Genomic DNA, 24,937 nt, shown 5'->3' on the forward strand with positions numbered 1-24,937 from the left:
TTGCAGCCACATTCTAAAGACGTGAGTAGTCTTGGAACGACTGCCATGGAGTAAATGACGTTGTCATGGGCATTGCTCCAAAACAGATTCTGACTACTCAGTGATATAGATGGTCTTTGAGAATCGTCTTAACAGTTCATCAATCTGAGAGCAGCCAGGTCATCTCCACATTTGGCTAGGCTCATCCTAGTTCAGGGTCAGTTGTGGCAATGAGTTGTTGGCATAGGACTTCCATGCAAATTAATAGAGAAAACATAACCCAACAAATGAAAAATGTTTGCCTACTTGCTTATTCATTATGAACTCCTTCCCATTTCCTCTCCGCCCCCATTGACCAATAAAAAAAATAAGACCCTCATAACAAATGTGCATTGTCTAGCAAAGCATATTCCTGCATTGGCCATGTCTAAAGATGTGTGTTGTTTTCTGAATTTTAAGTCCATTACCTCTCTGGAAGGGGACAGATTGCATGTTTTTCTTTAGCCCTCTGGCATTATGATCTATCTTTGCATTGCTCAGAGTTCTAAAGTCTTTCCAAATTGTTTTACTTTATAATGTCGCTGTTATTGTATAAATTGTTCTAGTCCTGTTCATTTAATTTTATATCATTTCATAGTGGTCTTGCCACTTTCCTTTGGATCATTTTGTTATTTCTTATGGTACAATAATATTTCATTGCATTTGTTTCCTATAATTTGTATATTCATGATCCCCAATAGATCATTCCTTTCGTTTCTAGTTCTTTACTACCACTGATATATTTTTGGACATTTCATCTTTCTTTGATCGTTGTGGGGTATAGGCCTTGAAGGTGTATTGGTGACTCATAGGGTATGAATGGTTTAGTGACTTTTAGGACCTAGTTTCAAATTGCTTTCCAGAATGGCTAGACCAATTCATAGTTCCGCCAAGAGTAGTTCAGTGTACCTGTTTTCCTGCAGCCCCTCTTTAAAAAAAATTCCCTCTTTTGTTATCTTTGCCAATCTGATAAGTGTGAGGTAAACCCTGTAAAGTTGCTTTAATTTTCATTCCTCTAATTATTAGTGATTTGGAGCATTTTTCTCATATTATTGCTGATAGCTTGGATTTCTTCTTTTGAAAACTGCCTGTTAATTTTTTGACTATTCGTTTCTGTATTGGGGAATGGTTTGAATTGATTACTTACATTTCTTAGATATGAAATTGTATCAGTGAAGCTTTCTAACATTAACTATATTAGCATTATTTGTGCAAACCCTTTTTAAATTTTATATAATCAAATCTGTCCATTTTACCTCCACTAATCTGCTCTATTCCCTTATTTCACCATGAACATTTCCTTTATCCATAGATCTGAAAGATAATTTCTTCCTTTTTATATTTGCTTACGGTGTTAATTTTTATTGGGCGAGCAGCACACCTCCCAGATTTGTATACGGCAGGATGATGCATGGCTATTTCTGTATCCCTCAGCAGTATTCCAGGTCTTTTATAAAATTGATGCCAGAATGCTTCCCAGGTTTCCAAAATTTTCTGTTTCTTTCTTTCTTTTTTTTTTTATTGGACACTCACATCTTCCAACCTCCACACAAAGGTTCTACCAAGGCAGCTACGGAAACCTTCTCTTGGTTGGATCACTGCAAGGCAGCTATAGTCTCTACTCTTGGTAAATTGGGTGGATGAGGCCAACTGAATTTCTCCCTTCCACTTCCCATCCTCCAGTGCTATTTTATCAGCACCTCCTACTGAGTCTTTTGTGGATTTGGCATTGTACCTAAATCCCCTTTCCTTTTGTCTTTCCATTTTCCACTTTCCTTTGTAGCTGCAGGGCCTGATTATGCAACTCACCTTGGGGCTTCTCCAAGAGTCTGGAGATCGCCAAAGGGAGTGGGTGTTAGAACCAGCTCCATCCAGCTCAGTTACTTACATCCAAAGAAGAAGGACCTATGCTAAAGGAGGAGATTCCTGCAGACCTTGCTAAATACAGCTCCCAACTTCCAGTAGGCCTTCTTCCCCTCTTTCTCACTCTAGCCTCCTGACAGAGGGAGGACAAGCTTAGGCAGAGGGGAACCTTTACCTTTTCAAATTGTTTCCTTTTTGTTTCCACCTTGAAGCATTTCTCTTATTCTTTCAAGGAAAACTCTATTCTCTTTGATAAAACAGAGATCAGAGAGGGACACCTCTAAGAGCCCTTTCAGCTTTTCTCCTAGCAAAGGGACTAACCTGCCATTCGTGCACATGTAGTTGTTACTTGGCACAAGAAGTGACACGAGTATAATATAATCTCTGTTGGCCACTGGAATACTCCTCTAACTTTTTTTTTTTTTTTTAGTGAGGAAATTGGGGTTAAGTGACTTGCCCAGGGTCACACAGCTAGTAAGTGTTAAGTGTCTGAGGCCGGATTTGAACTCAGGTACTCCTGACTCCAGGGCCAGTGCTCTATCCACTGTGCCACCTAGCTGCCCCTCCTCTAACTTTTAATAAAATTGTATGTTAAGAACTGTTATGTCTTGTCTGCTGGAGTAGCGCATGCTCAAACCCTGCTAAATTCATGGTAATATTCTCAGGTCCTGAGGAAGTGCTAAGAACCGCATTCAATGTACCCACTTTGACCCTCAGTTCATCACGATCACCATTATTTTCATCAGAACCATCATCAGAAGTCATGAGACTTCCAATCCTAAAGATTTTTTCCCGTAGCCTTCTTCACACAATACTTTGTTTTAGGAACTCTCTGATGAACTTATCAGAACTCTTGGTGTTTAATACCCCAATAGACTGTAAACTCCTTGAAAGCAGTGACTTTATAATGATGGTGATGATGATGGTAGCAATAATAACTAGTATTTAGATAATGCTTTAAAATTATCAAAGCACTATATGTGTGTGTTTGTGTGTATATACGTTATTTTGCTCTTGTTTTGTCAATTAGTGGTATCCTATTCATGACACCATTTGGGGTGCTCTTGACACAGATACTGGAGTGGTTTGTCATTTCCTTTTCCAGCTCATTTTACAGATGAGGAATCTGAGGCAAACAGGGTTAAGTGACTTGTCCAGAGTCACACAGCTGGTGAGTGTCTGAGGCCAGACTTGAGCTCAGGTCTTCTGACTCCAGGGCTGATACTATCCACAGTGCCACCTGCTGTCCATGTATATTACACATGATATAATAAATATTATTTAATATATAATATAAATAATATGATATATAAATAAATACTACATGGTGCTACATAATATATAGTTATATAAAACAACATATACTATAATTAATATATTATATGATTAATCATAATTAATATATTACACAATTAACACTGTACTTAATTAATATATAACTATACTTAATTAATATATACTATACTATAATTAATATATTACATAACACTTATAACATTATATATTATCTCATTTGATCTTCAAAATAACCCTGTGGAGGAGGTAGTATTATTACAGATAAAGAAACTATTTTACAGATAAAAAAACCAAGGCTGAGAGAGATTAAGTTACTTGCTCAGGGGCACTCAGCTAGTAAGTGTCTTAGATGGGGTTTGAATTTGGGTCTTCCCAACACCAGTCCAGGGCCTTTTGAGATCATCTAGTCTGACCCCTAACTTTATACTTGAAGAAATAAAGATGAACAAGAGAGGCTGAGTGATTGCCCAAATATGCACAGCTAGTTAGGGGCAGAACAGGATCATATGGCAAGAGCTGCAAGGAATTTTATTTCATTTATCTATCTATCTATCTATCTATCTATCTATCTATCTATCTATCTATCTATCTATCTATTCATTTATTTATTCATTCATTCATTTATTAATTCCTTTTTATTTATCTATCTATCTATCTATTTATTTATTATTGCTGGGCAATAAGGATTAAGTAACTCACCCAAGGGCACACAGCTAGTAAGTGTCAAGTGTCTGAGGCTGGATTTGAACTCAGGTCCTCTTAAATCCAGGGCCAGTGCTTTATCCACTGTGCCACCTAGCTGCCCCCTGCAAGGAACTTTCGATAGCACCTAGTCTAATCCCCAATGAGGGGACCAAGGAACAGAGAGATTAAGCCAGTTGGCCAGAGTCACACAGCCAGTAAGTGTGTGAGGTGGGATGTGAACCCAGAAGTCCTGACTCTAGGACCAGATCCCAGACTCCGGATCCCATCTTGGAGATGGCGACTGTGACACTTTTGTGAATTTGCACTAAGCAGAGAGTAACCACTGGGGCTGAGGGAAAAGCCCTTGTCCTCATTGTGTATAATGTCATCACCATCAACAGAAAAGCCTTTATTAAGTGCCTTTTTGTGAGTACTGCCCAGCGGCTGGAGCTTATCCCCCCTCCACTCCCAGGCCCTGTCCTGTCTAGTCTCAAGGTCAGGAGCCCTGGAGGTAGCACTGACTGCAAGCTGTCAGATTCACTGATGGGTTCTGGGGTCAGCAGCTTCTCTCTACCTGAAACAAGAATCAGCTGCTGTTCCCAGGACTGTCCGCTCTTGGTGCTCTTTGTACAGGGACAAGAACCCTCACATTTACAGAGCTGGCAGGTAGAGATCACGCATTCTCTGTGGTCACTACTTCTGCCAGATCCCTTCCTCCCAATGTCTGACAGCCTTCCTGGGTGGCTTCTGTGGAGTTTATATTGTATTAAGTAGCATCAAATAGAATTATCTACCTATAGTCCCTGCCCTTTAGGGCACTTACCATCTAAGGCAATCACATTGATAAAGATACATTTGGAGAGGCAGAAGGATGTGTGATGATAACTAGATTGACTGTGACACTTCCTTGTGTGTGTGTGTGTGTGTGTGTGTGTGTGTGTGTGTGTGTGTGTGTGTCTGGGGGAAAGGCAGGTGTTGTCCCTCTGTGTTTTTTACATGGTGGAGGGAACAATCAGTCCTCTCCAAAAACATCTTTTGGGGCTTTTCTCCTGGCCACGGACTGACAGAAAGGTGTGCAAGACAATTGTGCTGTAGCTTCATTAGTCTGGCAGGTCTTCCATATACACAGGGGCCCCTAGAGTGGTGGAGGAGAGAACATAGCAGGGGGTCAGTCTTCTTTCCACCCTCCACATCACTTTTCCTGGGGACGAGCTGATTATAGTAATTCATAGAGAGGAAGGATGATATTTTGTTGGGGTAAAAGGGCCCCAAAATATCTCTCCAGCTCTCTCCAACGGAATGGCTTCTCACTCTCCAGAGAGAGAGCCTGCTATCCAAATACTTTGTGATTATAAGTCACTTCTTTTGCAGAGAAAATGACGAGGGCTTAGGAAGAGGACTTGGGAATAAGGCCTCCTCCATTACAGCGCATTTGACTTGTTGACAAGGACTCTTTTTGGCCTTCCTTTGTTTTCCTGGCACATGGTCAGTGCTTCATAAATACATGTTGACCAGCTTTCATTAAGCCTATTCTTTTTTTTTTTGTGGGGCAATGAGGGTTAAGTGACTTATCCAGGGTCACACAGCTAGTAAGTGTCAAGTGTCTGAGGCTGGACTTGAACTCAGGTCTTCCTGAATCCAGGGCTGGTGCTTTATCCACTGTGCCACCTAGCTGCCCAAGCCTATTCTTAACCCCTTCAGTGGCCTAGAGCAAAGCTTCTTAAACTGTGGGGCTTATAGGGTGACATAACTGAATGTGGGGATTGCAAAAAATTTGGTAAAGTAAAAGCTTATGTATTATACCTATATACCTGAGGTCCCATCAAAATTTCTTGGGCAAAAAGGGGTCATGAGTGGAAAAAGTTTAAGAAACCCTGGCCTAGAAAATATTACTTAACACAGTTTTTCTTTCTGATATGGCCTAGGTGGGAGGCAATTCAACTAGGAAAGCATTGTTCTCTTGGAGGTTATCAGTTCAGAATGGTCTTTAGGGCTATGAGTGAATAGTCTGTCTTGCCAACTATTGATGATCTGGGACCAGATAAGCCAATGTGTGGATTATCAAGGCTTGTTGCTATTGCCTATGGTCCATAGTATTACTCATTTTTAATAGAGAAGGAGGTGAAATGCAGAGTGGTCCAGTTTTCTTTTTTATTAGCAGCTCCTGTGTAATCTTCATGGGGGAAGACATTGAAAGAACTGGCTGTGTGGTTTTACTTCCTATGTCTGCTTCCCTTTACCTCACTTTACCCATTTCTACAATGTGGCCTTGGGAAAATCACTTCCTTTCTCTGGGCCCCAATTTCCTCATCTGTAAAATGAAGGACTTAGTCTAGGTCCCTTTCATCTCCCATCCTATAATCACACAATAATGACTGTCATGTATACAGTGCTTTATATTACATGATCTCATTTGAGCCTCAGCTTAAAGAGGTCAATGGCATTTCCATTTTACATATGGGGAAATCAAGGCTCAGAAAGATGAAAGGCCTTGTTCATGGTCACACAGCTAGTAAGAGGTGGTGGGATTTACATCCAGGCCTCCCCTCTATCTCATAGTTCATAGCAGACACTTATATCTAAGAGAGTCTTTATATACAGCGTTAATCAGTAACTTTGGTTTGCCATTGACTGATTTGATTCTTCTCTTTTCTTTTCAGATAATTGCCTTCGATGAATTAAGGACAGATTTCAAGAGCCCCATAGACCAGTGTAATCCTGTTCACGCGGTGAGTAGGAACTAGAGGAGCTTGGAATGGGAGATGTTGTAACAGGTGATTCAAGTAGCCTGTGCTGGAGGGAGTGGGAAGTAATAGAATCAGCGGGTCTGGCTTCTAAACCTTGGTTTATTCTTTAAAAAAAACTTTTTTTTGTGGGGCAATGGGGGTTAAGTGACTTGCCCAGGGTCACACAGCTAGTAAGTGTCAAGTGTCTGAGGCTGGATTTGAACTCAGGTCCTCCTGAATCCAGGGCCAGTGCTTTATTCACTGCACCACCTAGCTGCCCTGGTTTATTCTTAATTGTATCTCTTTAGACGATACACTTTTCTTTCTTGGCCTCAATTTCCCCATTTGTAAGACGAGTGGGTTAGACTATCTTATTTTTAAGGTCAGATCTAGCCCTTACTAAGCACTTGCCGCATGCCAGGAGCTGCTAAATTCAGGGGTCCCAATTTCTGCCCTGCAGGAGCTCACAGTTGAATGAAGGAGATGATGCTCTATACAACAACTCCGCACTGTGCAAAAAAGATATAAATGAAGAGATAATCTCAGAGGGAAGGTACTAGCATTAAGGGGCATGTGGAAGAGGCTTCTTGTAGAAGGTTGGACTTTAGTTGAGACTCGAAGGGAGTCAGAGGACCCAGAAGGCAGAGATGAGGAAAGAAAGCAATCCAGGCTTGGGGAGAAGCCAATGAAAATGATTGGAGTTGGGAGGGGTAGCGTCTTGTGAGAGGAACAACAAGAAAGTCAGTATCACTGGAGGTAAGCAGAGTGTAAGAAATCCAGAAAGGTAGCAAGGAGCCAGGTTATGAAGTGGGGAGAGACGGGGACATATTTGAGAGGTGTTGTGAGTGTAGAATCGACAAGACTTGGCAACAGACGTGGGAGTGAGAGAGTGAGGGGTCAAGGATGACATCTAGGTTCCCAAGCTGGGTCCCCTTAACAGGATTAGGGAAGTTAGGAAAGAAGGGGGGTGGTTTAAGGGAAAGATTAATTCAGTTTTTTGACAGGTTGAATTTAATATTCCTTCCAGCTCCTGCCATGAACCGATGACACATAGCCAAACCACTTTCAAACCAAATGTTATATATCAGCTTCCTGTTGCAGGTTGGAAATGTTTCTCAGTCCCCTTTGAACCACACACTCTGTGGACCTTTTGCTCAGTAAAATGTTGCTCACGACCAATTTCTTGCTCTCTGTTGGCAATCCAAGAATGTCACAATTGATAGGGTTTCACTAATGCCTTCCATTTCCTTGAGTATTTCTGCTCCAAACACCAACACAGACCTATGTCTGAGCCAGGTTCATAGAGGTACCCTGGAGGAAGAGAAAGGAAGCTTCCAGTGAAGAATGCTGAAGAAGTTTCTGAGACAGGTTGTCCATATCTGAACTTCGTCATCCTAATCATGTCAGGACTGGAATTCAAAAGCAATATACTCAAGATGTCCACTGCCTTCCCAGTGTGCCTGCTCTCTGTCTCTGTCTCTGTCTCTCTCAATTTCTCTCACTCTCAATCTCTCTCAATCTGTCTCTCTATCTCTCTGTCTCTGTCTTCTGTGTGTGTGTTTGTGTGAGAATGATGCTAGCCCAAATCATGAGTGTAATTTCCTCCTATGGAGGCAGAAGTCTTCGGTGAAATCCTGGCACCTCCCTGGGAAGACAGCCCTCCTTGCCCAGTGGGAATTCAGTTAGTTTTGGAGAGCACAAAAGCCGCTGGGGGACGGGGCTTTTGCATGCTGAGGTTGTGTAACACTGAAACTGGGTCTTGACTTAGCCTTCTGACAGCAGCAAGAATTCCACTGGGCTCTTCCGTTATTATTTAGGTATCTTTGTCACTGTGTAGCCTGGAGCATCTGAAAGGATGAATGGGGCCCCAGATGTCCCTGGGAAAGTCACCTCAGTCAGAGATTAAATGAATAAGGAGAATAAAGGTTTTCTCAGTGCTTAGGTTACTCCCCGGTGGTATATTGGATGCTGTGGGAGGCTCATTAACTCTTCTAAGTTAGCAGGGTGCCTACGGGGGCAGGGTATCCGGCTGGCCTGAAAGAATTCATTTAGGTTTACTACTAGTAGGTAGTAACAGAGGCGTGGGTGTTAGCAATTAATGATAGCAATAACAAAAATAATAGCTTGCATTTGTATAGTGTTTTAAAGTTTGCAAAACACTTTATGGGATTGAGTTTGTTCCTTGCAACAACCCTTTGAGCTAGGTGCTCTCATTGTTTCCATTTTACAGATGAGAAAATTGAGGCTGAGTAAGGGAAAGTGACTTGACTAGGGTCACATGGCACTGGAAGCATATGGCATGTGTCATTACCATACAGTGATGCAGTAATACAGTAAAGGATAAGCTTCAGAGTGGATTTTGATAAGTCATTTTGGCTTCAGAGGCCTTCAGGAAAGTTAAGTCTTGGGCTCTGTGGATAGAAGGAAGACTTTCCTGGGTTTTGCTCCCCTCTTCCTTCTTTGTATACCTCTCCCCATGCTATGGAAGGTTTTCTTTTTCTTTCCCTTTCCTTTCTTTTATATTTTCCTCTTTCCTCTTGTTACTTTTTCTTCTTTTTCTTCCTCCTCCTCCTCTTCTTTCTCCTCTTCTTTTTCCTCTTCCTTTTTCCCCTTCTCCTCCTTTCTTTTTTCAGTTGGGGAGGGGAAGTAGGAGGGAGAGAAAATAAATATGAAAAATAAAATTAAATTAAAAAAATGTTTGTTGAAATGAAAAAAAAAAGAATTCCTTCTCTTTGTTGTGAGTGTGCTTAAATTGTCCTGATGTTGACTGCTTGCTCTATATAAAAGGGAAGAATAGGGGCCATTATATTAATGATTTAATTAGGAAAAAAAAAACATTTTCAGAATCTCTTTACTATCAAATCTATAAAAACCAAATCTTTTTTTTTTTTTTAGGGCAGTGAAGGATAAGTGACTTGCCCAGGGTCACACAGCTAGTAAGTGTCAAGTGTCTGAGGCAGGATTTGAACTCGGGTCCTCCTGAATCCAGGGACAGTGCTTTATCTACTCTGCCACCTAGCTGCCCCCAAATAATTTATATAACTATCTGACATTTATATAGGCTCTAAGGTATACAAAGTACTTTACTCACATTATCTCATTTGCTTCTCACTACAACCTTATGAGGCAAATGTTACAGATATCATTCCCAAGGCAGTAAGTCTCACCTCAGACATTTACTAGCTGTGTGACCCCAGGCGGATCACTTAACCCCAATTTTCTTTTTTTCTTTCTTTCTTTCTTTTTTTTTTTTGGTGAGGCAATTGGGGTTAAGTGACTTGCCCAGGGTCACACAGCTAGTAAGTGTTAAGTGTCTGAGGTCAGATTTGAACTCAGGTCCTCCTGACTCCAGGGCTGGTACTCTATCCACTGTGCCACCTAGCTGCCCCCCCCCAATTTTCTTAAAACATCTGAGGGTCATCTCTAGTCTTTCTTATCTTGCCACTGGATCCAGATGGCTCTGGAGGAAAGAGTGAGGCTGGTGACTTTACACAGCCCTATCTCACTTAAATCCAATTCACTGCAAGTCATGATATCACTGCAATGTCATGGTCCTCTTCCAGAATGAAAGACAAACAACAACAGAGGAGGCTCACAGAGATTAAGTAATTTGGCCATGGTGCTACAGATAGTAAATGTCAGAAACAGAATTTGAACCCAAGTATCTCCTGATTACCCGAGTCAGGCTCAACACTTTTTATTTATTTATTTTTTTTGGTGAGCTAATTGGGGTTAAGTGACTTGACCAGAGTTACACAGCTAGTAAGAGGCCCATCACTTTCTGCCACATCCTGATGGAACTTACTGTGGCAAGTAGCATAGGTGTACTCAAGATGGTATCTGGTATTATGAAACACCCCTGCAAGAAGATGAAGGGGTCACTCAGTGAGTGCATTGTAACCCATGTTGCCTGCCCTTCTGCCACAGGGCCTCTTCACTTAACCATGAGCTAGGCTTTGGAGATAAATTATGATCTCTTAAGAGACTCTTAGTCTGAGTCTGAGAAAACTATTGGAGTTTAATTTAATGGGCAGATTGACTTTTCCCCCCTCCTACTTTGGAAGGCTAAAACTAAGAGGCAAGGGAACTTGTTCTGCATTAAAGACTAGCCCTGGCACATCCTGTTCTTTCTAATTTGCTGAGACATTAAAATGGAAATTCCCTAAGGCAGGGCAGGCAGAAGGCCTTAGGAAGCTTCAGAGACAGGTGATGTTGGCTCTGCAATTAGGTTCCCAAGAGTGCACATGACACCAGAGAAAGACACCTAGATTCTTCACTTTGGAGAAGGGTGGAGAGGGACTTTCAGCATTGGCCATCGATACTGAAGGACACTGAGATCGGGGGAATCTGTTGGAAGTCTTGGAGCTCACCAGAAGACTTCTTCATGTAGAAGAAGAGATTTAGATCCGGGAGGGCTGTAGTCTAGGGGGTCTTAACCTTCTTTTGGGATCCCTTTGGCACAGCTCGTACAACCTATGGACCCCTTCTCAGAAGAATACCTTTAAATACAGCCATCAAAAAGGAAACCAATTATTTTGAAGTATAGTTTTCAAAATATTTTTTAAAAATCATAGATCTAGGGGTAGCTAGGTGGTGCAGTGGATAGAGCACTGGCCCTGGGGTCAGGAGTACCTGAGTTCAAATCCAGCCTCAGACACTTAACACTTACTAGCTGTGTGACCCTGGGCAAGTCACTTAACCCCACTTGCCTCACTAAAAAAAAAAAAATTAAAATAAAAATCATAGATCTCCAGAAATCTTTTCCTAGACCCATGAACCTTAGGTTAAGAAAGCCTGATCTAGTCTAACCCCCTCATTTTTCACTTGAGGAAACTGAGGCCCACAGAAGGCAAATGACTTGCTCAAACTCAGAGAAAGAAAGAGGCAGCATGGTATATGGGAGAGAGCACTGGCTTTGGCATTAGAGGGCCTGAGTTCAAATCCTACTTTTGTCACTTTCTCCCTATGTGACCGTGGGCAAACCATGTAACTTTTCCAGGCCTTGGTTTCCTCATTTGTAAAATGAAGGGGTTGGATTCTGTGGTCCTTTCCAGCTCGAAGCCTATGACCCTAGGATATTTTCCTCTGAGCTATATATGAAGCAACACATTCAACTATCAAAGAAAATAACAGAGAAGAATTCTGCTGGCCCTGAAACCTTCCTTTTGAGGAAGGGCCGAGTCCAGTCATATGTCACTCTGTAGGCCTTGCTTTCATGCTTCAGCTGCTTTCTCCCTCCACCCCTGGGGTCCCTTTCTTCTATTGGTGAGTCCCTCTCAGAACCTCTGTTTTTAGGGCAGGCCTAGAGCAGCCATGCTTTATTCTCCTGACTTGGACACCATGCAAGAGTTAGGGAACCGTCCCTCCCAACCCCCTTCCCTGCAGTTTCAACTTTTTATTATTATGTGTTGTCTTCTCCCATTAGAATGTAGGCTCCTTGAGGTAAGGGACTGTCTTTATTTTTGCTTGTATTTTTATTCATAATGCTTAGCAAAGTGCCTGGCTTATAGCAAGCACTTAATAACTGCCTTTTAACTTGACTCCATCCATGTTGTGTGGACCATTGAGCTTAAAAAAATTCTTAATTGCGCATGTGATTATGGGGAGGGGCTTGGTTAAATATGATTCAGACATATGCTTAAATCTGCATGTGGGTTGGGTATGGCTTAAATCTGGGAGAACTTTGGGGTCATCACAGGACCTGGGTTCAAATCCTAATTTTGCCATTTACTATTCTGACCGTGGCAAGTCAATTAACCTTACTGGGTACCCTTTTTGGGGGGGGGGGTGTTAAATGGCTTTTTTTCCCCTGGTACATGCTAACTATGTGTGATATTTTTGGAGAACTCTAACCTCTGTCTTTTCTTTCTTGTGTGCCCTTTCACAGAGGGAACGGCTGAGAAACATCGAACGCATCTGCTTCCTTTTGAGAAAAGTGAGTATGTGTAGAACATTGGTGGCCCTGGTTGTGAGATTCACATGAGGCAGGAAAGATGGTGGATATTTAGAGCAAACATACCTTGCTCAGTTCAGGCTGTATCTCCCAAAAGGGCCAAGCTGGGGCCTTAAAATCAGAACTTGGGAAACCTTGAGAGACAAAGGAAATCTAATTAGAAGGGGGAAACATCAATCAAAGTGTCAGGATAATACTGGCTATTTGCAAGTGCCCTGGGGCTGAGTTTAATAATCTTTTTTTCCTTTGTGTAGTGATGGATGGTGGTACAACTGATTTTGCTTCACTCTGTTCTTGTAGTTATCTCTCAGTGTTCGATTTGCTCTAAAAACAAGGCCTATTCCCCCTTAATGATTCCATGATTAGAAGCCAGGCTTTTTGTGTGTGTTTATAACTTGTCACTGTATTCAAGCAACTGATTAGTAGCTTCTTTGGGGATATAGCTTGTGATTAAAGTGTGACACATTTGCTTCTCTTTTGGGGGGCTCCTGTGCCATTCAAAGAAGGATACGAGATTTTAGAACTGAGTGAGAATCAGGAGATGGCTGCTATGCCAGTAAGTGGTCACATACATGCATGGATAGCTTTCACACCCTGGATGGAATGTCCAACTTGAAAGGACTTAGGAATGTTGCTGGGACAATGATGGCTGATTAATTAAGAGTGAGACTGTTCCTTCAGTTAAAGGGGCTGAGAGGAGTGATAAAGTTAGGAGAAAGAGTCCAGGATAAGGAATCAGAGTCTTGGGTTCAAATCCTGCCTTGTTACTTACTACTTTGACAATGGCAAATCATTTAACCTTTATGGGCCTTGGTTTCCTCAACTGTAAAATGATAAGGTTGACCTAGAAAACCTTTAAGGTCCCTTCTCAACCTAAATTTATGATACCAAGAGTATGCAATAGGTCTAACAATGGCTCCTGGAATTTCAAACCAAAGGGCAGTGTGAAAGGCACTTTTGGTTATAAGGAAAGTGATTGGTCAAAAAAGATTTGATCAAATCCCACTAGGAATGAAGGAGAGGACAGTTGTCTACAGAAGGGAAGAATTTGAAAAGCCATTAATTTTTCTTTCTCCATGCTTCAAATCAATAAGATAATTGTGGTTCCTATAACTGAAGGTACTTTGTCTATTGGTGAACCATGAACATTAATAAATGAAACTGAATTTGCACCTCCTCAATGATATTTGCATTCTATATTTTCCATTTCATAGTGAAGGTAGGCTAAATTAAGCCATTTAGATGGATGTGCTTTTGAACAAGGCATAAAGTATGACCTAAAGAACTCATAGAAAGTGGAGGCAATGTAGTTAAGTACTGAGGCGATTATTTTTCATTTTCTTTTATTCAACTTTATTATGCCATTTGTCCTGGAACATTTGGTTAACTGAAGCTTCTTTCTTTTGAAAATTAACCTGACCTGGTGAAAATTTGACTCATGTAATGATAAAATTAAGGGAAGACTTTTTGACATTCCTCACATAAGAAGCCAAAGGTGAATTTGAGCTTCCTAAAGTGACTTAGCTATTTGCAGAAGGATTCTTCTGGCTCTGAGACTTTGGGAAACTGACTTAGTTTACCCATAGACTCTGTTTAACTAGATTTCCTTAGGGGATGTATGAGGTTATGATTCTGTTTAACTAAGTTTGTTCCAAATTTATGGCTTAAGAAAATATACTAGATTGCCATATAGAAAAAAATTATTTCTCTCTCTGATGTTATTTTGTCTATAAAAAGCTTCATTAGCATCCTAATCTTTGTTTGGGGTTATTTTTCTACTTCTCGAACCTGTGCTTAAACATATAAAACCTAGGGTTTTCACCTCTATAATTTCTCTGTTGTGATAGATTTATTTGGCAGTGGTATCCTACCATATGAATCAAAAAGGAGATACTTTGCCCCAACAGAACAAAAAGCACAGGCTTTAAAATGTCAGGGCATGGATTTGAATCCCAGATCTGGCACTTAGGATTATAGATTTAGAAGTAGAAGGGACCTAGCAGGTCATCCAGTCTAGAGGTATCAAACACTGGGCAGCATATGGCCTGCAACACTCCCTAGATGGCCTGAGCCAGGTTAAAATGAAATTGGGAAATATTTAATAAAATAAGATTTAAAAATACAATAAAGCAAAGATAATATCATAGTTTAAAATTAAGTCAATATGTGAAGGCCAGTACAGTGGATACAGTGCAGGGCCTGGAGTCAGGAAGATCTGAATTTTAGTCTGGCCTCAGAAACTTACTAGCTATGTGACCCTGGGCAAGTCACTTAACCCTGCTTGCATCAGTTCCTCATCTGTAAAATGAACTGGAGAAGAAAATGGCAAATTATTTCAGTATCTTTGACAAGAAAACCCCAAATAGGGTCACACTCAGTCATGATTGAAAACAACACAACAAAAATAGTATGTGGACTTCAGGGATTCTTATGTACAGATTAGAGGCCCTTTTTCTATTAAAGTTTCACACCACTAATCTAGCCCAACCCTCTCATTTTACAGATGAGGAAACTGAGGTCCAGAATGGTTAAATTCCTCCTAGAACCTCCATTTTGAGGAAATGCCCAGGACAACCACTCCTCAATACTCCTTCATTCTGCTTCTTGCTCCTTTCTCAACTTCTTCACCATGTCCCTGCTTGGGTTCTCCTCTTCTCTTCTCTTCTCTTCTCTTCTCTTCTCTTCTCTTCTCTTCTCTTCTCTTCTCTTCTCTTCTCTTCTCTTCTCTTCTCTTCTCTTCTCTTCTCTTCTCTTCTCTTCTCTTCTCTTCTCTTCTCTTCTCTTCTCTTCTCTTCTCTTCTCTCCTCTCCTCTTCTCTTCTCTCCTCTCCTCTCCTCTCCTCTCCTCTCCTCTCCTCTCCTCTCCTCTCCTCTCCTCTCCTCTCCTCTCCTCTCCTCTCCTCTCCTCTCCTCTCCTCTCCTCTCCTCTCCTCTCCTCTCCTCTCCTCTCCTCTTCTCTCCTCTTCTCTCCTCTCCTCTCCTCTCCTCTCCTCTCCTCTCCTCTCCTCTCCTCTCCTCTCCTCTCCTCTCCTCTCCTTTTTCTTTTTTTCCCTCTCCTTTTCTCTCTCCCTTCCTTCCACCTTCCCTCCCTTCATTAAAATGTCAGCTTCTTCAGGGCAAGGATTTTATTTTTTGCTTGAATTTGTATTCCTAGTTCTGTTTAGTACAGTGCCAGACACATAGCACTTAGTAAAATGACTTAAGTGACTTTCCAAGGTCAAGATAATAAATGGCAGGGTCAGGATTTAAAGTGACCTTAGAAATCATGTAGTTTAGTGCTCTGATTTTATAGATGAGGAAACTGAGGCTCATAAAGGTTAAGTGATACACTCCTTGTAAGTGGTACACTTGGGATTTGAACCAATGCTCTCAGGGCTCTTTCCATTGTATCACATTGCCTCTCACTTTTGTTACTTTGCCTCTAGGGTTCTCTTTCCTTCACATGTAAAATAAGGGCTTTGGACTGGATAATTCTTTATTTAAAATTTTATTTTCCCCAAATTACATGTAAAAACAAATTTTAACATCAATTTTTAAAATTTGTGTTCCAAATTCTCTTCCTCCCTCCCTGTCCCCCGCCCCCACCTTAAGAGCTCAAGCAATTCAATATAAGTTTGGACTTGATAATTCTTAAGGTCCTTTCCATCTTTAAATCCTATGATTTGGAATTAGGTGTATACCAGAGAGTCATTATAATTTTGCTAATGGTTCTCCCCTGCAGAGGTGCTTGGCACCACTCACCCTTTTCCTTTAGCCACTTATCATTCCATTCTTTGTCTGACACACAACTCAATGTCATGGCCTCCGGGCAGAGTTAAATGAAGACAGTTAAGCAAACCCTGTGTTATTTTTCTTATTATTGACACTCAGAATGGGCTTCCCTTCTGCATTCTCTGGCAGGAGGCAGAATGAGGAAGGAAGGCAGGGTCACAGCCTTGGTGAACCCATGTATTAGCTTTGCAGGACTGACCTTATTGCTCCATCATTTGCTGGTTACTCCCAGTTTCAATGGTTGTTGTTCTTGCCTAGCCCTAAAGGAGTGCATCATTCTGAGGTCTGCCTTCTTCAGTTGTGAATTTTAGTAGGGGCTCCATCATGTATTTATTTATATACAGTTTGCGATACCTATGGAGATAACAGATCTAGTTTCAGGCAGCTTTTGAAAAAAACCTCTTTTTATTTTGGCTAACCTTTTTCTATTTCAGATTCATTGTCATTCACCCATACTCAATGATTCCACATTTCTCTAGGTCTCTAGGTCTCCTCTGCCCCGATTCCTTCCTCTGCTGCTGTCCACCAGGGTTCTAACCTTACCACCTTTTCCACCCATGCATCATTAATCCAGGTAGCTGGCAATTTACCTCTTCCCCAAAGCCAATTTTTCACTCCCCACTCTCTAACCACAATTCCAAGCACATATACTGAATGCAGTAGACGCAGCAAGGTAAGGTGTCCTGAGTCTGAATGACTCTACCTTTAGAATCTTTTCTTTCTTAAGGGAAATGAGGGAGGTGGCTTGAAGGACAATGAAATATAACAGAAAGATTAATCAGCTAGATGGAGCTGAATCCCAGGTCTATCCCTTGTTTGTCCTTAATTCTCAAAGAGAACTATTATAGCCTCTGTGACCTTGAGGAAGCCCCTTCTCTTCTCTGGATCTGTATCTTCTCTTTTATAAAATGAAGGGACAACTAAATGGCCTTCGAGGTCCCTTTCAACTTCAGAACCTACGTGATCATCATGATCCTCTCTTCATGAGGTAAGGCTAGTCCTGTGTCTTGTGTCCTTTTAGGTTTGTCTCCTTATGAATGAGCTGGAGGGTTCAGTGTTGCAAAGGCTTGTATATGTGTGGGAGAACTGGGGGTGATCTATCCAGTCAGCATCACCACCGTCTGGGAACTGGTACCTTCCAAGAAATTTCTTGGAACTAGTCTCCTAAACACCCCAGAATGTTCAGCATCTCCACTACTGAGTGTTGTCAAACCACCTCCTCAGCTTGCCTGGGAGAAAGGAAGGGATTTTCAGAGCCGAGCCATTTTTAGCACTATAATTATCAGAAAATGTGTTCTTTGGGTAATTGTCTGAGCTGTAGGATTCTTCTTTCAACTTGTTCTTATGATGATTCATTTTTTTTCCTATGGCAAAAGTCACTGGTTCCTTGTTTGGCATTCTCTGGGAAGACCATGTTGGGGGCTCTGCAACCTGGATTTAAGAGAAAAAAGTTTGACAAATATGCTCTCAACCCCCTGGTTAGGGAATCATTTTGGAATTAGAAGATGTGGGTTAATGATTATTTATTTATTTAGAATTTTCCCCCACCTTACATGTAAAAACAAATTGTAACATTGATTTTTTTTTTGGTGAGGCAATTGGGGTTAAGTGACTTGCCCAGGGTCACACAGCTAGCAAATGTCAAGTGTCTGAGGCTGGATTTGAACTCAGGTCCTCCTGAATCCAGGGCCAGTGCTCTATCCACTGTGCCACCTAGTTGCCCTGTAACATTGCTTTTTAAAACTTTGTGTTCCAAATTCTCTTCCTCCCTCCCTCCCCCTTAAGAACTCAAGCAATTCAATATAAGTTATACATATGCAGTCATGCAAAACATCTCAGACAAAGAAACTTTAGAAAAAGGAACTAACAACAACAAAAATATACTTTCATCTGCATTCAGATATCATCAGTTATTTCTCTGTACATGGATTTTTTTTCATAAGTCCTTCAGAGTTGTCTTGGATCATTGCATTGCTGAAAATAACTAAGTCATTCACAGCAGATCACCTTACAATATTGCCATTATTTTGTATACAGTACATTTCACTTTGCATCAGCTCATGTAAGTCTTTCCAGGTTTTTCTGATAGCATCTGTTCATCTTTTTTTTTATAGTAAACTATATTTATATAATACTTTAAAGGGAGGTTTCCTTACAAGACATCTATGAGTTTGATTATTGCAACAACAATAATAGCTAACATTTATATAGTACCTTATACCTAACAAAAAAAATTTCTTCACAATAGCCCAGCAAAGTAAGTACCATCATCACCATCCTCATCATCATCTTACATTGCTCTTGCCTCTGCTTTGAAATTTTCCACCAGTTACTATTTCTAGCTGTATTTCTCCCCATCCTATTTGCTCCCCATGATATTTCTTCTATTTTCTATCTTCTTTTACCCTATCCCTCCTCAAAAGTGTTTTACTTCTGACTGCCCCTCCCCCATCTTCCCTTCCTTCCTTCACCCCTTCCCCCTTATCTCCTTCCCCTCCCACTTTCCCACAGGACAAGATATATTACTATACCCACTTAAGTGTGTATGTTATTCCCTCTTTGATCCAATTCTGATGATTGTAAGGCTCATTCATTTCCCCGTTCCTCCTTCATCTTCCCCTCTACTCCATAAGATTTTTCTTGCTTCTTTTATGTGAGATATTTTACCCCATTTCATCTCTCCCTTTCCCTTTCTCCCAGTGCAATCTTCTCACCCTTTAATTTTATTTTAAAGATGTCATCATGGGGCAACTAGGTGATACAGTGGACAAAGCACCTGCCCTGGACCCAGAAGGACCTGAGCCCAAAATCTGGCCTCAGACACAAGCCACTCACCAGGTACTCGACCCTGGGCATGCCACCCAACCCTGATGGCCCCACAAAAAATGATAAACAAAAATAAATGCTTTACAGATATCATCCCTTCATAATCAATTCCCACCTGTGCCCTCTGTCTAAATTTATTCCTTTCAGCTGCCCTAATACTGAGAAAGCTCTTATGAGTTAGAAGTATCATCTTCCCATGTAGGAATGTAAGCATTTTGACCTTTTAATATCCTTCATAATTTCTTTTTCCTGTTTACCTTTTTATGCTTCTCGAGGACCTTGTATTTGAAAGTCAAATTTTCTATTCAGTTCAGGTCTTTTCATCACAAATGCCTGAAAGTCCTCTTTTTCATCAAAGTCTCATTTTTTCCCCTGAAAGATTATACTCTGTTTTGCTGGGTAGGTGATTTTAGGTTGTAGTCCCAGTTCCTTTGCCCTCCAGAATATTATATTCCATGCCTTCTGATTCTTTAATGTAGAAGCTGCTAGATCTTGTGTCATCCTGACTATAGCTCCACAGTACTTGAATTATTTCTTTCTGGCTACTTGCAATATTTTCTCCTTCACCTTGGAATTCTGGAATTTGGCTATAATATTCCTGAAAGTTTTCCTTTTGGGATCTCTTTCAGGAGGTTATTGGTGGATTCTTTCAGTTTCTATTTTACCTTCTGCTTCTAGAATATCAGGGCAATTTTCCCTGAGAGTCTCTTGGAAAATGATGTCTAAGCTCTTTTTTTTTTATCATGGTTTTCAGGTAGTCCAATAATTTTCACATTATCTCTCCTGTCTTTATTTTCTAGGTTAGCTGTTTTTCCAAGTAGATATTTAACATTGCCCTCTATTTTTTTCATTCATTGTATTTGCTTTACTGTGTCTTGATTTCTCATAAAGTCATTAGCTTCCATTTGCTCAATCCTAATTCTTAAGCAATTATTTTCATCAGAGAGCTTTTCCATTTGACTTTTTAAGCTGTTGACTTTTTCCTATGACCCTCCTGCATCACTCTCATTTCTCTTTCCATTTTTTCCTCTACATCTCTTACTTTATCTTCAAAGTCTTTTTAGAGTCCTTCTATGACCTCAGACCAGTGCATATTTTTCTTGGAAGCTTTGGATGTCAGACCCCTGACCTTGCTATCCTCTTCTGAAGGTGCACCTTGATCTTCCTTATCACCAAAGAAACTTTCTATGGTCTGCATTTTTTCTGTCTGTTTATTTTGCTAACCTATTTCTTGACTTTTTACTCCTTCTTAAAGTGGGGCTCTACTTCCAGGATGCACTGTCCCAAGCTTCAGGGGGTCCGTGGTGGTACGATTTAAGGAGAGGCAGGTTCTCCACTTAACTGGCCTGTGCTCTGGTCTGTAAATAACTATAAGACTACTTGCTCTTTAACCCAGAAATAAAATTCTGTTTAACAGTGGTTGTAAGCTCCGGGTGAGCCTGCGCCCCTTTCCCACCTGGGCCTGCCACTCAAGACTGCTTCCTGTTTCCCAGCATGACCTAAACAACCAAGTTCTGCCCCAGAGCCAGCAGAGACCCCTGTAATCTCCCCCTGGCCAGCTGCTCAGCCCTCTCACCAATCCGTGAGCTTAGTTCCAGAAGAAGCCACCCCTGCAGCTGATTCAGAGGCTCAGGGGGTCTCTTTCTCTGGTGCAGTCAGCCTGGGGCTGGATCTGCACACGTGCTGTGGTGCTGTGCTGCACTCTCACCCCGGTACAACAGACCTTTCCTGCCAACCTTCTAAGCTGTTTTTGGCTGGAAAATGATCTCACCCCATCCTTTTGTGGGTTCTGCCACTCCAGGAATTGCCTAATGGCATTATTTGCAGGGTTTTTTTTTTTTGTGATCATGTGGGGAGCTCTGAGAGGTTAATGTCTTTCCTCTACCACCTTGTCTCCAGCCCTGATAGGTCCTAGGTTAATGACTCTTCAAGTGAATGAAAACATTCTAAGAAGGACCTTGACTTGCTATGCTTCATTTCAAGAAGATACACAGAAGACACATGGCTTACATGGCTGCCAATCGAATGAGATGGGAGGTTCATATGAAAGTGATGGGAAACAAACAAAAAGGGCACCTAAATTTCTTAACCCCAATAACAATTAAATACTGGAATAGTCTAGCCAAAGAGGTGCCAAAATCTTTGTCCCTAGATATCTTTCATATTAAATAATAACTCATAAAGAGCTTAGCTTTGTTAACTTTTCTCAGAAGAATTTTGTGAGGTAGGTAGCCCAAGTATTTTCAGCCCTATTTTATAAATGAAGAAACTCAAAGTTGGAGAATTGAGGTGACTTGGTCATGATCACTCAGTTTGTGATGTGTCAAAGCTGGGCCTTGAACTCAGATCCCTTGAGTCTAAGTCGGATGTTCACTCTACTATGCTAAATAAGAAAGTCAATTATGCTGGGTAGCTTAGGTTTGCCCATGTCATATGAAACAAGACATAAGTATTAGATATCACAACCTTCCTTTTAGCTCTAGGGATTTGTTATTCTCTGCTTGCTTTCTTATTTCCTCTAGCGTTTATGGTTTTTGGTCCTATTCCACTCCAGCTTTCTAAAACAGGGGTTCTTAATCTGGGTTTCATGTACCCTAAAGTATTATGCAAAAGGTGTAGTCAGACTGGGTACAAGCATCAGAGAAAAACAGACAACCACTGTTGAGTTCCTATGGTGTAGCTAAGCTCAGATCAACCCTTCTCATTGCTTTGGTTAAATTGGGGGGAGGAGGTCAGTCCTGGTCACCTTGTTGACCTTTCAGTGTGTAAACCTAAGCTAGGGACTTCTTGGTAGCTCATCAATTGGAGACAAATCGATTGGCTCCTTTTGTGCTGGGCTATAAAAAGATACTTTTTCTGGCTTTTTATTCCTCTCTTTTGGAACATGGATCAGATTGTGTCAAGGCTAAGACCAAATGTAGGCCCTGGAAGATTTAGAGGTGGGTGTGGATAAAGGAAATACTTCCCCTGGGAAAGATAATTGGATGCCTTGGAGCAAAGACACATGGGAATTGCATGTGTTCTCAGCAATGTAACCCAAAACAAGATTTCCTATCAGTCTTAATCAGTCGATTGACTGAGCAATCAACAAGTCTTTATGAAGCACCTACTACATGTCAGGCACTGTGCTAGATGCTAGGGATACCAGTGCCAGGAATAAAACAATCCCTACTCACAAAGAGCTTCTATTCTGTTTTTGTTTTTTTTTTGTTTTTTGCGGGGCAATGGGGGTTAAGTGAATTGCCCAGGGTCACACAGCCAGTAAGTGTCAAGTGTCTGAGGCCAGATTTGAACTCAGGAACTCCTGAATCCAGGGCCGGTGCTTTATCCACTGAGCCACCTAGCCACCCAAGAGCTTCTATTCTAATAGGGGAGACATACAGGGATACATTTGTACATGATAAATAGAAAGGAGTTAGATAGCAGGTGGTTTGGGAGGGAGAACACTAGTCACTGAGGGAATAGAAGAGGCTTCACACATTAAAGAAAGAGAAGGACTCTGTGAGGCTAAGGTAAGGAGGGAGGACCTGGTGCCCACATTCCTGGCCCCAGTCTGGGAGAGACAGTGGGGTAACTTTTCATTCTGAAAGATGTCATCTGTGGGGAGGGGAAACATGTGGCTGAGGAGCTCAGACTTCTAGCAAGAGGAGGTAAGTTCATGGACTTTGTGAGTTTTTTGGGGGAAGGGGGATCATTCATGGAGCTGGAGGAGCAGCAAGAGACTAAATCTTTGATAGAGGGAGAAAACAATAATTGGTCTTTTCCCTCTGCTATAGACCATCTAAGTCTAGTGGGTTGATTCTCCAGAAATCTCAAATTATTTTCCACTTTGTGGGGATATCTGTCTGGGTCTTTGGAGTGAAAGTGAAACTCATTGGAATACCAGAAGTTCCCTGTTTAGCATCCCCAATTAATTTTCTTCCATGAGGAGAGTCCAAACCTTCAGGGTAGTACGATAAGGCTGAATGCCTATATGTGTCTCTATGGTGGAAGTGGGAATCACTAGAATATCAATAAGCTACTAATCTAAAAAGCTCAAATTCCTTTTCTTTTAAGGGGAGTCTAAATCAAAAGGTGGGCCCATGAATCCAGTGTACTACATTGGGTCCTGGGGGATGGTGTAGTGGATAAAGCACTGGGATTGGAATTAGGAAGACTCATGTTCATGAGTTCAAATATGTCCTCAGACACTTAACTTGCTGTGTAACCCAGGTTGCCTCAGTTTCCTCATCTGTAAAATGAGCTGTAGAAGGAAATGGCAAACCACTCCAGTATCTTTGCCAAGAAAACTCCAAATGGGGTCACAGAGAACTGTTCACAACTGAAATGACTGCACAACAACACATTGGATTCTAGTAGGCTGGAATTCACTGGAGAGGAGGAGAATTAAATTGTTTATGGGCTATTGCAAATTCTTTATGTGTTTTCTCTATTTTCTGTGGAATGAAATAAAGACTATCTGATATGCATTGTTACCTTGAGTGCTTGTAAAAGTGCAGGGACTCTTTTGATTACATTTGAGACAACTTAAACCTTAGGTATAATAAAGCTATTTTCAGAACTTTCCCATAGGGAACTATGGGTGTAGGCACAACAAACAACAGAATTGTGATTTGGGGAGTTTTTTCTCAAGATGGAACTGAATCTTTAGAAGCCCAGAGGCTGGGGTACCCGGTCATGGGTTCCAATGACACTGCTTCCCTCAGGACAGTTTGATATCATGAAAAGAACAACAGACTTTTAATCCAAAGACATGAGTTCTATTTCAACCCTGGTACTGACTATCTGAGTGGGACTTCTCTGAGCCTTAGTTTTCACTTTTATAAAATGGGGATAAGACGGTTATACTAGTTGCCTTAGGGAATTCTTGTGGCTTGATGTATGTCAAATATTTTATGACCAAATAAAGGTGAGTCATTATTATTATTAGGGTTAGGTTAAGGATGAAGTCTTGTTCCCATATTTGAGGAACTGAATTTTACTTACTAAGCTGGGGCTGGATGTGAGGAAAAGATATGATAAACATTTATTCATCTTTAACCAAGTGCCGGCACTGTGCTAAGTGATGAAGATACAAAGAAAGGCAAAAGATAATCCCTGCTCTCAAAGAGCTTACCCTCTAATGGGGGAAGACAGTGCTCAGGAGGAGGCTGCAAAGGCAGGGGACGAGGCATGGTGAAGATGATGATAGAGTTGAAACAAAGCAGAGTAGCTGGTGGTAAATCTGACATTTTGAGCCTTCGCTAAAGGGAGGGTATGGTAGGAGTTTTTTTGCTATGTTTTCTAGCTCTCTAATCAGAGATAGGAGCAACTGAGGGTACTAATGAGGTATGACTAGCAAAGCTCAATCAATTTCCATGTTCATGATGAGTTTCCTGGTGATGAATTTATCTTGGGGGGGGGGAGGAGCATGATGATGATGGACGGGTGTGATGAAGATGATGGAGTCAAATCAAGCAGAGCAGCTGGTGGCAAATGATAATTTCTAAAATGATTAAAGGAGATAAGCAATGAACAGACTGTAGGAGTTTCTGGTTACTTCTTCAAGAACATGAGCTGTAGGCAGGGAAGAAGGGGTGTGCTGCTTTGAAAGCCTGCCAGGAATGAATCCTATTCCAGTCTACCATTCTGCTGACTCCTTAGCCAGAGAGTTTCAAGCTCTGTCCCAGTTTCTGTGACCCAACAGGTAGGTGCTAAACGCACCTAGGCCTCTTGAGAGGTCTGTCACAATTGGTGCTTAATATTTATTGAGCTTCGATTTCCTGGTGGAATAGTGAAGATGGTGCCTTCTGGCTAATCAC

At 41.3% G+C, this 24,937-nt stretch overlaps 1 protein-coding gene across 2 annotated transcripts in view; it reads left to right on the top strand.

Moving 5' to 3' along the window:
- CNIH3 (cornichon family AMPA receptor auxiliary protein 3) overlaps window positions 1-24,937 on the top strand; it is a 172,583-nt gene that overhangs the window by 71,439 nt on the left and 76,207 nt on the right. For both annotated transcript variants that reach the window (XM_043999480.1, XM_043999483.1), the window contains 2 exons: window positions 6,522-6,590; window positions 12,475-12,522. In XM_043999480.1, coding sequence (XP_043855415.1) covers window positions 6,522-6,590; window positions 12,475-12,522 — 117 coding nt within the window. The remainder of the gene's footprint in view (window positions 1-6,521; window positions 6,591-12,474; window positions 12,523-24,937) is intronic.

The sequence above is a fragment of the Dromiciops gliroides genome, chromosome 4, assembly GCF_019393635.1.
Source record: "Dromiciops gliroides isolate mDroGli1 chromosome 4, mDroGli1.pri, whole genome shotgun sequence".
NCBI classification, from domain to species: Eukaryota; Metazoa; Chordata; class Mammalia; order Microbiotheria; family Microbiotheriidae; genus Dromiciops; species Dromiciops gliroides.